Consider the following 14,891-nt stretch of genomic DNA (forward strand, 5'->3'; position numbering starts at 1 on the left):
TCCCTTTGGAGTCCCTAGGTTTAGAGCTGCCCTGGAGCAAAAATTGTTTCTTTTGTTGAATCCTCAACTCCCTTTAATTGAGCCGGATGAGAGGAGAATCGATCTTAAGAGTGGGTCGCCTTCCCTCTTCCTCTTCTGCTCCTCTCCTCCTTCACGGAGGTGTTCTCCGGTTTCTGGTGCTAGCAGCCAAGATACCAGTTGGAGGCAATAATTCCACGTGTTTTTATTTTTAAAAATTATTTTGGTGATGATGGATATCTTTAAATCCAAGAAATGATTATTGTTTTGGTCTTTTGTGTTTTTCTGCACTTTGCTGTTTAGTTCTCATCCTTAATATACTAAGTCAATGGTCAGACAGGCACTGACTGTAGGATCTGGCTTCAGATTCCACGGGCAAATCCATAATCTTCCAGAGCTTCAGTTTCCTCATCTATAAAATGAAGGGATTACGCTAGATGGTGAGATGGCTCGGCTCTACATCTGTGATCCCACTTCTCATATATTTTCTCCTCTCTTTTGAACTTGTCTTTCAGATCGCTTATATTTTGCTACTTTAAGGAATAGACCAAAAAGCACAATAAATACCCACTATTTCTCCACCGATGAGGAGCTGGTCTATGAAAAGTAAGTTTCTGTTTTGTTTTGCTTTTTCCACTTTTCTTTGGGAAAATGTTTTGCTACTCTGTGGCAGTTTCTGAGACTTTAAAACCTCTCCTTCCCCCCCCCCCCCAATGGATGAGTATAAATAAGAGGAAAAAAAAATCATCATTCTGGAAGTGTTTTAAAAGGTTAGGTTGTGATGCACTGTATTTATTGTAATATGTTTAAGGTGATCAGATAATTTCAGTACATATGGGTGCTGGTACTGTAGGGAATGTTTGCAAAATTTGAGAGTAACAGCTTCTTGGTTATTTAGGTGGCTGTTTTGGAGGAAAAACATTCACTCCAGAGTACACCCACATGAAAAGTCTAGAGAGAAACTGGCAATTTACAAGGCATGATAATTGACCTCTTACTCAGTCACCAAATATTTATGGAGCACCCACAGTGTGCATAGTAATGTCCTAGACTAAGGTACTTTAAGCTTTGCAGATTTCAGCAATAACTTGGGCCTTGTCTAAGAATGTTTTTGTCCTTAGTTCTCAATGAATGGAGCACAATAGCTAAAAGATGAAGTCAGGTGAATAAGTGGTGCTATATTCAGTTGAGTGTTAGGGGTTTTGTGGTAAATTGTTTCATATTGATTTGGAAATATAGATCCTAAATGACATGAAATATTGTTTTCTGTGACTGAAAGAATGTGAAGACCCTGGCTGTTAGAAATAATTTAGAAGGAAGTCAGATTTTGTTCTGTGAAAGTATAAGTAGGGTTAGGGATTAAGGAAATAATAAGGATCCTTTGGTCTTTTCAGAATGAAAAAAAAAATCCATCTCTGGATTTTTCAGTTAAAAATAGAGCATTTAATGCATTCAACAAATAAACTTTAGTAGATAGGTTTTGTGTTTTGACCAATTAATGAAAAATGAAAGTGATTTTTGGGGGGAATGTGGATTTTGGGGAGGAATAGAGAAGGAACTATGAGGAAGAAAACTAAAAGTTCTGAAGATGGTGCATCGTTTGATAAATTTCATCCTTCTTGCTGTTGATTTGGGTTATAGGATGAAGTTTATCATTATTGCCTGGGAATCCTATTTATTGAAAGCTTAGGAAAATCTTAAGATTTGGAAAGCTAAAAGGGATCTCAGAAAGTATCCAATTGAAACCTCTTTATGGGTGAGGAAACAGAAAAGTGACTTGACTAATATCTTGTAGCTATTTAATGTAAAAATAGGGACATGTTTCTTGACTCAGAATTTAGTATATTTTCCACTCTTTTAACACCTGGCTTCTTTCCAAAATCATCTATCTGCTCTGAATGGGAATTTAGGATCAAAGATTTAGAGCTGGAAAGAACTTGAGGCCATATAGGCCATCTTTCACCATCTTTCATATCTCCTTCCTCTCCCACTCCCATTTATAGATGAGGAAATTAAGGAACACTGAGCAGTTCAATGCCTTGATCAGTAGCACATATCTGGTGATTGTCTAAGGCAAAGATTTGAATCCAGATCTTCCAGGTACTGAAGTATCCCATCCATTATTCCATGAATTGATTAGAGGGATCACTTTTCTTTTTCCCTTAAAGAAAAGATTATGCTACCTTCAGAACATCATCCTGTAGTCAGAAGAATATCTCCTCATATTACTTGTTTTGCTCGATGCAAAGGTAGTTCCTTACCTTTTATAGGAATAGCATCTTCTATCTTTTCCTAAGAGCCTTTTTTGAAGTCATGTGAAGTGAGAGAAAGAGAAACAGAGAGTGAGAGTATGTATGTGAGTGTGTGTATTATGTGTGTGTGGGGGAGGGCACATTCCCTTGTGGGGTTTCTCCAGAACAGTAGGAGTATAATGAGCAGCCTATTGACAGATTAACTTTTTAAAACTTTGAGACTTACGGTCTATCACGATCTACCTACTGGGGAGACCAAGTGTAAAAAGAGCAGGTTGAGAATGAAGAAGTATGTTCTGCTAATATGAAAATCTAAAGTTTCAAAGTAGACAAATGAAGGAGGGATTTTTCTTAATATAAAAATTTTTTTAATATAAAAATAATTTTCAAATTATGAAAGAATTCACTCTAGAGTTTATAAATACAGAGCTTCTCTTACTACATTTAAGATTAAGGTGCAATTATAAAGATTTAGAAATAGTACAATTATACGTTTGTTTTGGAAATCAAGGGCACACACTTTGATTTTTACTTCTTAGTTTTGCTATTGTGACCAAGAATTTATATTTACATGATACTCTATGCTCCTGATCCTATGAAAAAGTAGTACTCATTTTATTGATAATAGACCTGAATAGTACTCATTTTATTGATAACTGACCTGAAAGCCAGAAAGATTAAACTACTAATTCGCCATCATATTACCAGTATTAGTCTCAGAAACTTGATTTCTACTTAGATTTTCTACCTCCAACTCCAAAGCTCTTTTCCCTATATTAACCTAGTAGAGTCAGTTTAGTTTAGCACATAATAGAAGTGTCAAAAGTGCAAGCCTGAAACTGATTAAAATGTAATTGGGAAATATTTAATAAAATAAATAAAATATTACAATATGAATAACATTACAGTATAAAAAAGTGTCTATATTAGACCTGAAGGCATCCTTGTTTACAAGGATTAATGGATTTCCTTTATATTAGAATTAAGACACCACTGGTGTAGTAAATGATGAAAGGCTGGCCCATTCAACCCTACCTTTGACACACTAGTTTTGTGAGAGGCAAAATGCCTTAATCTCTCTGTGCCCCAGGCCAGTCTCTAAGTGACATATGACTAATTTCATATAATTAGAAATCAGAAGTCACCTAAAATACAGGTAAGTTTCCACTTTGCATGAGGAGAGGGAATTCACTACATTCATTTAAATAAACCAGTCAGTAACAGTGATTATGCCTTTGTATTAAGTGATGGCAATGCAAAGATAAAAAAATATAGTCCTTGTCATCAGAGAGCTTACATTAGGGACTAATTAAATTAGTACAAGGAAATAATAAGGGGGGATTGAAGCTTAGGAGATCAGGAATGACCTCATGTTCATTGTAGTGATTATGCTGAGTTTTGAAGAAATGAAGACTAATAAAAACTGGTGAGGCTGGAGGTATCCAGGTATGGAGGGAAAACCATTGCAGAGATAAGATGTTCTTCAAAAAAAAGTCACTTTGGCTAGTCCGTAAATTAGGGAAGAGTAGCAATGTACAATAAGCCTGGGTATGTCAGTTGGAATCAAGATGTGAATAGCTTTAAATACACTAACAAAAGAATTTGAATTTGATCATTGAATCATTGAAGTTTATGGATCAGAAATATCTCACTTTAGCAGTAGTGTGGTGGTTATATTGGGGGGGGACATAGAATTGAGACCTTGAAACTAATTAGGAGGCTCTAGATCTTGAATGATGGACATAGGAATGGAGAAAAATTACAGAACCAAAAATTCTAGTAAATATAGTCATATAGTAGAAGGGATGTTAAAATCTGGGAAGTAAATCATATCTATCACATTTAGTGGTAGAGAACTGGAGGGGGGAGAGTTGAGATAGCAAAGAGGGCAAAATCTGCTTGCTTGAAACTTGTCTTTTAAAAAAAATCACAACAAAATCAAAAATCCAAATGAAGCCAAATCAAAAATTAATTCCAGAGGGCTCCTGTTTTCTTTCAATTCAGGTACTTAATTAGTTTCCTTTTTAGTCTAACCTTATGTTTAGTGCTGTTTTAGTTTAGTGCAAAATAACCAAAGTTATTTTGTTAAGCTATCTTATCACATATGATTAGCTAAGTATGTTGCTGTTTCTAGAAATTTATGAGTATGGCTCTTCATTAAAGAAATGAGCTTATCACCAAATTGTAAGCTTAAATATTGATTAGGGAGAAAAGATTTCTTCAACAAACATTTTTTTCTGTCTTGTTATCTTAAAACTGGTTTCTCCCTGATTATTTGTCTTTTTAGGAGTCCTTCAATGCTATTTCTTGAGCAGTGTTGGAGTAAGCTTTGGAATATTATGATCCTTGACTGAAAATAGTTCTGAAACTGAAAATAGACTGAAAATAGAATGTAAAATTCAAAAAATTCATGTGGTCAAAGAGACATAGAATATTGAATACTCATGTTGTCAATGAGACCCTGAATTTAAGAAGTTAAAAAGAACTGGCTTAGTACTTGCCTTGGCACTTATCTTTAATAAAATATTCTTGTATGGCTATAAATCCAGCATACAGTGATATTCAGTAAGCTTTAAAGAAAAGTACTTCTAACTTTTATTGGTGTGCTAGGGGACAAGTTAGCTATAAACAAAGTCAAATTAATTGAATATACATCTGGTAGAGACCCTGGTGTTTTCTGATGTTGCTTATCAGTACTATACACTTTGGTTAATTCACTGTCAGTAAGTAACATCAATGTTCACTGTTCTTTTGTGACTGAGTACCATTGTTATTCCTGTTTAATTTTTATTTTTGACTTTAGGAATTGGGGACTGCTTATTAATTGGTATCTTATTAATTGAAGGGACTATATGTTAGTTCTATAGTTTAATAACTAGTACACTAAATAGTGATTGACACATGTTATCTTAAAGCTTTGTCATTTATGTGTGAAATGCTTCTCTTGATGTTCTTTCATGGTTATAAATCCTGCACACAGTAATGGTTAGCAAGCTTTAAGGGAAAATACCTCTAGCTTTTATTTATATGGTACTGTAGAGCTTAGCTATAAATAAAGGCAAATTCTTATTAAGAGACTTTTAAATTTAGGTACTGTGGTTAGTGGTAAGAAGAGGAGGTAGTGGGTAGTAGAAAGACTGTTGAAATCGGAATCAGACCATTGAGTTTGAAGCCATCTTCTGACACTGACTTGTGACATGGACAGATCCCTCAAGCTCTAATATATAAAAGGAGATAATAATACTTGTATCACCTATTCACCAGGTCAAGGGAAGGGAGGAATTGTTTTTGTGAATCTTAAAAGATGGGAACTAGGTCTGTGATTTTATTGGTCTAAGGAACTCCCAGATAAAGGAACTCCCTCTAACAGGGTAATTCTACCTTCTCTACAACTGATTTCAAGGCTACCTTTGCTCTTTTTCCTGTGTTGTGCTTGCTGCCTCTCAAAGCTCGAATACATCTTTATAAATAGGAGTTTTTGCCTTAGAGTTCAGCTGCTACTTCTGACACAGCCTGACTCTGTGATTCCAGGGGCAAGTCAGTTAACCTTTCAGGTTAAGTCTCTGATTCCTTGTTATCAGTTCTAGATATTCCATGATTATCAGTTCTAGATTTCTGGCTTCACATCAAAGTTCCTTAGACTAATGAAATCACAGGTTCATAGCCCCATCTCTGATCTATATTTTTATCTATCTTATATATGATGATACATTACTGCCATCAGTAATAGTTTGTCTTTAATGACACTTGGGACCCTAAAGGAAGGAATCTTGGGAGAATTCCAAGAACAGGGAGAACTTTTCTTTCACCTTTGGACTGTCTGTGCTCCTGGATCTCAGCTCTTACTTTTTTTTGGTTGCTATATTACTAATTTTACAGTCTCGTTACCATAGTTCTTCCTGGTTTTAAACTCCACCCTTAGAGCTCACCACCACAGACCAGTACCACTGCTTCCTATGTAGAGTGTGAAATGAAATCTGCAAAGCTCTTGGAGAGTCAAGGATTCCTATGGACTCTAGCTGTGAGTCTGTAAAAATCCTGAGGGCATACATGTAACTAGATAAAGTCTATCTTATGACAGAGAACTGTGTATTATCTTCACCATATTATCCTTGAACCATAGGTGCTGCTTATTATATTTTTGATGAATGAGTAAGTGAAAGAAAGAAAAACTGGATTCCTGTTTATAAAGTATAACCATAGAAATTTAGGCTTTTTTAAAAAAATTAGGATTGATATAAAACTGAAAGAGATGATAGATATAAGAATGATGGAAATGGAATCCTGGAAAATCCTGGTAGACTGGCACGATCAAATCTTAGGAAGATTTTGTTTAGCAGGGATATATCAAACCCAGCAGGGATCCAAGAATCTATTGGCCAAGTAATGGATGGAGTAAAGGAATGGTGGTGATGGTGATGGAGAGAGACATGGCTATACAATCATCACCAAAAATACACTAATCAAATTTTTAAAAATAGTCATTTTTGACCATTTGACTATTAATCCAAATTAACTGCAAAGGATTCATAAAAGAATGCTGTTTACATCCAGAGAAAGAACTGACACAGAGGACTATATATATAGAATGATTTTACACACACACACACACACACACACAAATTTGTGTCTAATGGCAGCCATGGAGGCAGGAAGACAAGAAAAAACAAACAGGAAGTTACATGATAATTTTATTATATATTTGAAAAAAATAGAAGTTGAAAATAACAGATTTGAGTTTTATGTGTAATTTTTTATTCTATTATGTTACAGAAATGCTTGTTTTATTTCATAAATTAAAAATAAAATTACAAAATTTAAAGAAGAAAAAATAAAAGCAAAATAAAACCTCAGATTCTTGGGAGTTTTAATGACTTGAAAGCTCTCTAGTGTAGCATGATAGGCAAAAAAGTAATATTATCTGGGGCTACTTTGATAGAATTATTGAGTATTTGTAAATGAGGAGGGAGGAGAAATGAATTGAATAGTCCCACTTTACTTTGTCTAGAACAGACTACATCTGGGGTGTGGTGTTCTGTTTAGTTCAATATTTTAAGATTGCCAAACTGCTAGTATGTGTTAAAAAAGAGAGTAGCTAGGTGCAATTAAAGTAGGGAGTTTCGTAACTGTTTCTGCATCATTAACTCCCTTGCCACTCTATCGAATCCTAAAGACCCTTTTCCTGAAAAAATATTTTTACATTCATAAAACAAAATAAAATTACAGGAAACCAATTATGTTGAGATACTCTTATAAAGGACAATGACAGCAAAAGCAAAACAAAACCAATTTCACAGATCCCAGGTTAAAAATACCTGAATTAAAAGGTATTGGTGGTGTTGCTTAACCCAGAGAAGGAGCTTTAGGATTTCAATTAGTTGAAGACTTTTCATATGTAAACGAGATTAGACTTGTGCTGCTTGGCCCAGTACAGATTTCAGAGTGGTAAACTGAAGCTGTACTTGAGAAGAAACTCCCTAATCATTAGAACTCTTGGAAGGTAGAACAGACTATACCAGAAGGCTGCAGGCTCTGTCTCACCCAATATCTTAAAGTAGAAGACTCTAACCCTAAATTTGAGGATGCCTTAGAAGGGATTCCCCACCATGTATAAATTAGACTTGCTGACCCTGAAGAACATCTAGATTTCTAGATTCTCATTTTTTCTTTGTAAATTTTTTTTGGTAAGTCTTTAAATTTTTCATGCAAATACATCATATACCCCACTAAATATTGAGATTCTTTAGGATAAGGACACTATTCACTTTTTTCTTTTTTTCTGTATCTTCAACATGTACGATTGGACAAAATTTATAGTCAGCCATTGATGACATGTTGAATGGGAACCATAATTCTAATAGGGTGGTAAGAAAATCATTGGATTTTTAGTCCCTGGGATCTAGTTCTTGTTTTGTCACACAAACTATTTAGTTTAATAGGAATACTTACTATATATAAAGTGCTGGATTTAGGTACTGCTAATTCCAAGAGGAAATTAATACAGTTCCTGCTCTTAAAGAGCTTGTGTTCCAGTTTTATTAAGAGAATGGGACACTGTAATACAGAGTGAGATGTGACAAGGATAAAGGAGACCTTCAGATAAGGCATTCAATAAAGGGGTAACTGTGGGTACAGTAGCTAGAAGCTGGTTCTGGGAGTCAGGAGGACTCATCTTCTTGAGGCCGAATTCAGCTTTAGATACTTCCTAGCTATGTAATCCTGGACAAGTTATCCTGTTTGCCTCAGTTTCTCATCTTTAACATGAGCTGAAGAAAAAAAATGGCAAGCTACTCAGTACCTTTGCCAAGAAAGCCCCAAATGGGGTCATAAGAAAGCCCCAAATGGGGTCATAAAGAGTCAGAAATGACTGAAAAATGACTAAATAACCACAGAACTCTAAAGCAAGTCTTACTGTCAAAGTTCTCTAAGAAAACCTGGCACAGCCAGTTGAAAGGTTAAGAGAAAAGTTCTTCCTACTCTTGGAACTGTACACAAGCTCCCTTCCTTTGGAGTCCCAAATGGCATTAGTGGCAACCCATCACTTGTGTCATCATCAAAGTAAGGGTATTGGATGAGAGGACTTCCATGGTTCCTTCTAGCCCTAAATCTTGGATGCTTTAACTTTGAAATGGGAGAGATCATTTTTAGTTGGGAATATCATGGAGGATTTCATTGAGACAGATGGTACCTTAATGGGGCCTTGAAGTAAGAGAAGGATGCATATTGCAGGATACTCTCCCACACTAGCTCTGGAGTTGTTAGACTTAGTTTGGGGCCCTGACACACTACTGCTTTCTACCCTGCAAAGGTCTATAATTTCTTTTGAATGTCTCTTTCTTCATCTCCAAAATGAGGGGGTTGCACTAGGTATCCTATTGGGGACTTTCCAGGTCCAAGTCTATTAATTACATTAAAATTTCAGCAGGTAGAAATGTTGAAAGGATTGTATTCCAGAATTGCTGTATTGGGCAATGGCTTCTGTGATGGAAGTGGGGCAGGGCAGAGTGAGGTCTTGGGGCAAGTGGCTGTTCTGTTTGGCTGAAAGATGATGATGTGCTTGTAGAGTTGTATCTGAAGTAAGGTTAGTGGCAGACTACTGAATGCCTTGAATGATGGAATGACATGGTCAGATTGATTCATTTGTTGGCTTGAGATGAAGGCTGGATTGTAGAGAGAAGAGATTAGAGTTAGGTTGTTACCTTAGTTTAGGGGAGTGATAATGATCTGGACTAGGCAAGTCAGGTCAAGTCAACAAACACAGACTAAGCACCCATTATGTGTCAGGCACTGTGCTAATAAATGATAATATAAAACATAAATATATGGCATATGACATAATAATATAAATATATATAGTAAATATAAATATAAAGTATATAAAATATAATGTAAGTAACAATAATAATAATAAATAATATAGAGATAGAATCAATAGTACTTGGAAGGAAAGGAACAAGCATTTATTAAGCACCTACCTTGTGCTAGGCACAGTGCTAAATACTTTGTAAATATTTTCTCATTTGATTCTCATGTCAACCCTAGGAGGTAGATGCTATATCAGCCCCATATTCAATTGAGAAAACTTACACAGTATTTGAGATTATATTTGAATCCAGTAATTCTGACTGAAGGCCCAGGACTCTATTTACTTAGATGGCTTTAGAAATAAAGGGTGAAGGAAGTTGCATAATGAAAAGGAAAGATTCAAAGATGACACTTGGGATTTTAAGACTGGGTAGCAGGTTTTTTTGGGAAGTAGTTCAGTGGAAAGGACATTGAGTATGGAACTAAAAGATGTAGGTTACAATCTTAACTCACATTCTTAATACTTCTATGACTTTGAGAAAGACCTTTAAGTTTTGTTGGTCTCAGTTTCCTCATCTGTAAAATGAAAGGGTTGGATTTGACAATGTTGAAATTCCCTTTCAACTCTTTACTCCCAGAGGTTCAAGCCCTCTTCTTAACAAATGTTCACAATAAATCTTCTACTCTATATTGTCCCCATTCTCCTCGCAGTAGCCTTCCTGACACTTATTGAATGCAAAGTGCTAGGCTACATACAATTCTGAAAAGGACCAAATATTGTAGGTCCCTATGGCCTCCTACAACTGTTCGCTGATGCAGTAAAACTATTTACAAAAGAGCCCCTTGGCCCATTAACCTCTTCCATTTCAATATTATTGCCCCTATTCTAGCCCTTTCCATCGCCCTAACAATTTGAACCCACTACCCATACCCAACACCCTACTAGACCTTAATCTCGGACTTATCTTTGTCCTTTCCCTATCTGGCCTATCAGTGTATTCAATCTTATGGTCAGGGTGAGCCTCCAACTCAAAATACGCCCTAATTGGAGCTCTACAAGCAGTTGCACAAACTATCTCATATGAAGTCAAAAGAGGGACAACTCTTTTGACACGTAGACAAACTTACCTAGAGGATAATGAAACATACACAAAACATTGTAGGCCTAAAAGCAGCCATCAAATAAGAAAGCGTTAAAGCTCAAACTTACCAATTAACCAAGATCCTTAAGCCCTATATTGGACAATTCTATAATTATTTAGAAGATATGATGAACTCAGTTTGGGCCATGGTGAGGTTGAATTTTTATATGGACAGAGATTTGGAACTGATGCTTAGGTAAGAAACTCTGGCTGAGTATACAGGTTTATGAACAAGAAAAAATAAACAGGAAGTTACATGATAATTTTATTATATATTTGAAAAAAATAGAAGTTGAAAATAACAGATTTGAGTTTTATGTGTAATTTTTTATTCTATTATGTTACAGAAATGCTTGTTTTATTTCATAAATTAAAAATAAAATTACAAAATTTAAAGAAGAAAAAATAAAAGCAAAATAAAACCTCAGATTCTTGGGAGTTTTAATGACTTGAAAGCTCTCTAGTGTAGCATGATAGGCAAAAAAATAATATTATCTGAGTTTACTTTGATAGAGTTATTGAGTATTTGTAAATGAGGAGGGAGGAGAAATGAATTGAATAGTCCCACTTTACTTTGTCTAGAACAGACTACATCTGGGGGATGGTTGTGAGTGGTTGAAATAGATGAGAGAGGAAGAGTAAGAGACAAACTTGGGGTCATTCAGACTTGTGGGGGAGATAGATCTAGGGAACATGAAGATAAATTATCAAATAAAACAGATAGGAGGAGAACCAGAAGAATAGCATCATGGAATCCAAGTAAGGTGAGAATATCAAGAAAAGGATGGTTTTGTCATCTGTTTCATATACTATATAAACATTAAAGAGCAGGAGGAGATCGAGAAGAGATGATTGGATTTATTAATGTCACTGGAGATGAGAGAGTGAATGGAGAGTATGGAAGCTAGATTATAGGGGGATGAAGAAGTTGAGGCAGTGACTATACTTACATTGGTTTTTAATAGTGAAAGGGTAGTGAGAAGTTGATGATTCCTTGAAGGGTCACAGCAAGTAAGGGAAGACCTAAACATGTTCCACAGTAGAGGGGAAAGAAGCCAACAGGAAGGCAGAGATTGAAAATGAACAAGAGAATCTGATCTATGGACTGAGGTCCCTGGAGGAATCTGGAGGGGATGGAATTAATGGCACACATTGAAGTTATCCTTGACATATAGAGTTAGAGTGCAGACTAGAAGGAAGAAGGAAAAGATGAGTGGAATCTTAGAGAAGTTTTGAGCTATGGAGGAAATGGAGTTCAGGTTAGAGTCAGATCATCTACTGATAGAAAAGGGATGGATGAGGAATGGAATTTGGATGACAGAAGAAAATTTGGAAAAATGAATTTAGGAAAATGAAGGCTTGGAATTCCTTTTTTTGGGGGAAGAGATCAAATTATAGGGATGATTACAAAGAGCAAGTATGGCTTCAACAAGAACAGAATATTATGTCAGACTAACCTCATTTCCTTTTTTGACAGTATTATCCTGTTAACTGAAGGCGCGGAATGCTGTGGATGTACTTGACCTAGATCTTCTTAAAGCTTTTGATAAAGTATCTCATTATTCTTATGGTGAAGATGAAAAGAGATGGGTTAGGACAGTTGTACATTGTTTCAGAACTTTGACAGATTGGACAGTTGTTCCTTGTTAATATGGCAGTAGGTCTCCATTGGAGTATCCCAGGGATCTCTCCTTGGTATTGTCCTATTGAACATTTTTATCAGTAGATTTTAAATTTGCAGATGACATAAAGCCAAGAAGAATGGCTAATACAGTGGATGACAGTCAGGATCCAAAAAGGATCTTGACAAGTGAGACCTTTGAGCTGAGCTGGATAAGATGAATTTCAGCTGAAATAATTGTAAAGTCTCAAATTTAGGTTTCAAAAATAATATAAACTATGGAGGAGAGGTATAGATAGTAGTTCTGAAAAAGACTGTGGGTTTTAGAGAACTGTATGCTCAATATGAATCATATTGTGTGATATAAAAAAAAGAATGCAATCTTAAACTGCATTAAGAGAGAGATACAGCTTTCAGGAACTGGGGAGTGACAGTCTGCAATATTCTGCTCTTCTTAGAACTCATTTTGAGCATTGGGTTCAGTTCTGGGTGCTATGGATTAAGAACAACATTTATAAGCTCTGGAGAGTATCTAGGACAGGGCATTAAGGATATTGAAAGGCCTTGATTTCATGTCATATGAAGATCAGTTGAAGGAAACTGACATTTAATTTGGAAAAAGGCAGACTTAGGATTTCATGATCACTATTTTGAGCAAGTATCTGAAGGTCTATCCTGAGAAGGAACAAGGACTTGTTCCATTAGACCTCAGAGAATGGACCACTGGGTAGAAGTTGCAGAAAACCAAGATTAAATGTCAGGAAAAGTTTTCTTAGCAATTAGAACCATGTGATTGTGAGAGGTTAGGGGTTTTTGAACTTTGGGAGTTTTAGGCAGTGGCTGGATGTCCACTGTAAGGTGTGTTTGTAGTGGGAATTCCTTTTATGTATGGTTGGTCCAATTTTCTTCTGAGAATTCCTTCCTGCTCTCAAATTCTGTACTCCATTGATTCTATTGTATTTACCCTTGATTGATGCCCAAAGTAAGGTAGATTATTTCATCTCTCTAAATCTCAATTTCCTTATTTTAAATTTAGAGTGTTGAACTAGGTGATCTCCGAGACCCTTTGTAGTTCTAACATTCTGTGAACACAGGATCATAGATTTAGGACCTAAGTCATTGAGCCCCCAACTTCATTATTTTACACTTGAGGAATTGAGAGCCAGAGAAGATACACCTTATTCAGTATTACTTGTTTTGTATATTTTGAAAGTGAGATTTGAATTTAGATTTTCCTGACTCCAAATCTAGTGCTCTAATCCAAAAATGCAAATATGTAAATTCTTTACAAATCGCACTTCCTGTTCTAAACTTACAGCCTAATTTCATATAGGTAATTATAGGAGCATGTTCTAGTTCCACTGAATGCAATAAAAATCTCCTGAAAAGTAGAGGAAAACAAAAGATAGGTGACAATTTAGTTTTATAATTATGATTCCTTGGCTTTAAGCTGGAGCACATTTCTATACAATATTGGTTTTGTAGTTGGCTGTTAAGATAGCTACAATTAAGGAAAAAAAATGACAACTTTACAGATCAAAATTAATTTCAAAATATAGAATCTTTAAGTCATACTTAACATAGATAGCTGCAAAAACAACTTTTATATTTGAGTAAAGCTCTGACAGATAGCTTTGAAAGAGAGCAGTTACCTTCTTGACACTGAGGAGAGACCATCAACAGGACTCATTTCTTTGAGCTTCTTTTTCTTTCCCTGGTGTAACACTGCACTAGTCATAGAAAGGAGATGAAGATGAGAAATAGTGAAAGGAGGGAGAACCCAGAGAGAGAGAAAAGGGTCAGAGAGAAGCAGGCAAGGGAGAAGAGGGACTATGCCCAAGCTTGGCAAAACACCATCCCTTTGACCAGTTCCTCTTCAAAAATACTCATTTTTCTGGTACTGATTTTCAGCTTGGGGGAGGCATAGGCTAAGGCAATCTGATACCTGCAAATGCAATATCTGAGACCCTCCATTGAGTAACCATGGCCCTAAATTTGTATAGCACATTCTAAAACTCTGTTACATTCATCATCGGGGATAGAACTGGTGTTATCTTGTAATCTGGATTTTCACAATGGAATAAAAAACACAACAAAACAAAAACCTCCCCCCAACAGAGGAAGCTAAGGGAACAAAATGAGCTTTAAAAAAAAGCCCATAAAAATGACTTTTCAGGGCTTGATATGTAGCGAAAGGTTATCTCTGTTGTTAAATCTCACTTCTTTTTTTTTTTCCCCCCATAATGATTTCTTCCCAAGGAACAGGCACTCTTTTATAAAAAGAAAAACAAAAAGCAGACAACAAAACCCTAGCAACCCAGAAAACCTCAGCAGCCAGACTTCTTTTTGTTGTCTTCAAGAGGACTTGTTTGTTCAGAACATTAAAAAAATAAAACACTCGACACAAACACTTTACAAAAAGAAGCAGTGCTTTCTGGGTCATTTTACAGTAAAGTCTAAAATGATTTTTCTGTGTAATTCTAGGAAGAGACTTAAAATCATTGACAGTGGAATCCTTTTCAGCTGCTACAGTTGCATAGCAGTTTTCACTCA

General features: G+C 35.7%; 1 protein-coding gene across 14 annotated transcripts in view; it reads left to right on the forward strand.

Moving 5' to 3' along the window:
• The window catches only part of CDC14A (cell division cycle 14A), a 284,358-nt gene that overhangs the window by 2,844 nt on the left and 266,623 nt on the right, over window positions 1-14,891 (forward strand). For all 14 annotated transcript variants that reach the window (XR_004233993.1, XR_004233992.1, XM_031967153.1 and 11 more), the window contains exon 2: window positions 534-624. Coding sequence is in view for 12 of the 14 variants with exons in the window: in XM_031967153.1 (XP_031823013.1) it covers window positions 534-624 (91 nt within the window). In the remaining 2 variants the exon portion in view is untranslated. The remainder of the gene's footprint in view (window positions 1-533; window positions 625-14,891) is intronic.

Source organism: Sarcophilus harrisii, chromosome 4, assembly GCF_902635505.1.
Source record: "Sarcophilus harrisii chromosome 4, mSarHar1.11, whole genome shotgun sequence".
NCBI lineage: Eukaryota > Metazoa > Chordata > Mammalia > Dasyuromorphia > Dasyuridae > Sarcophilus > Sarcophilus harrisii.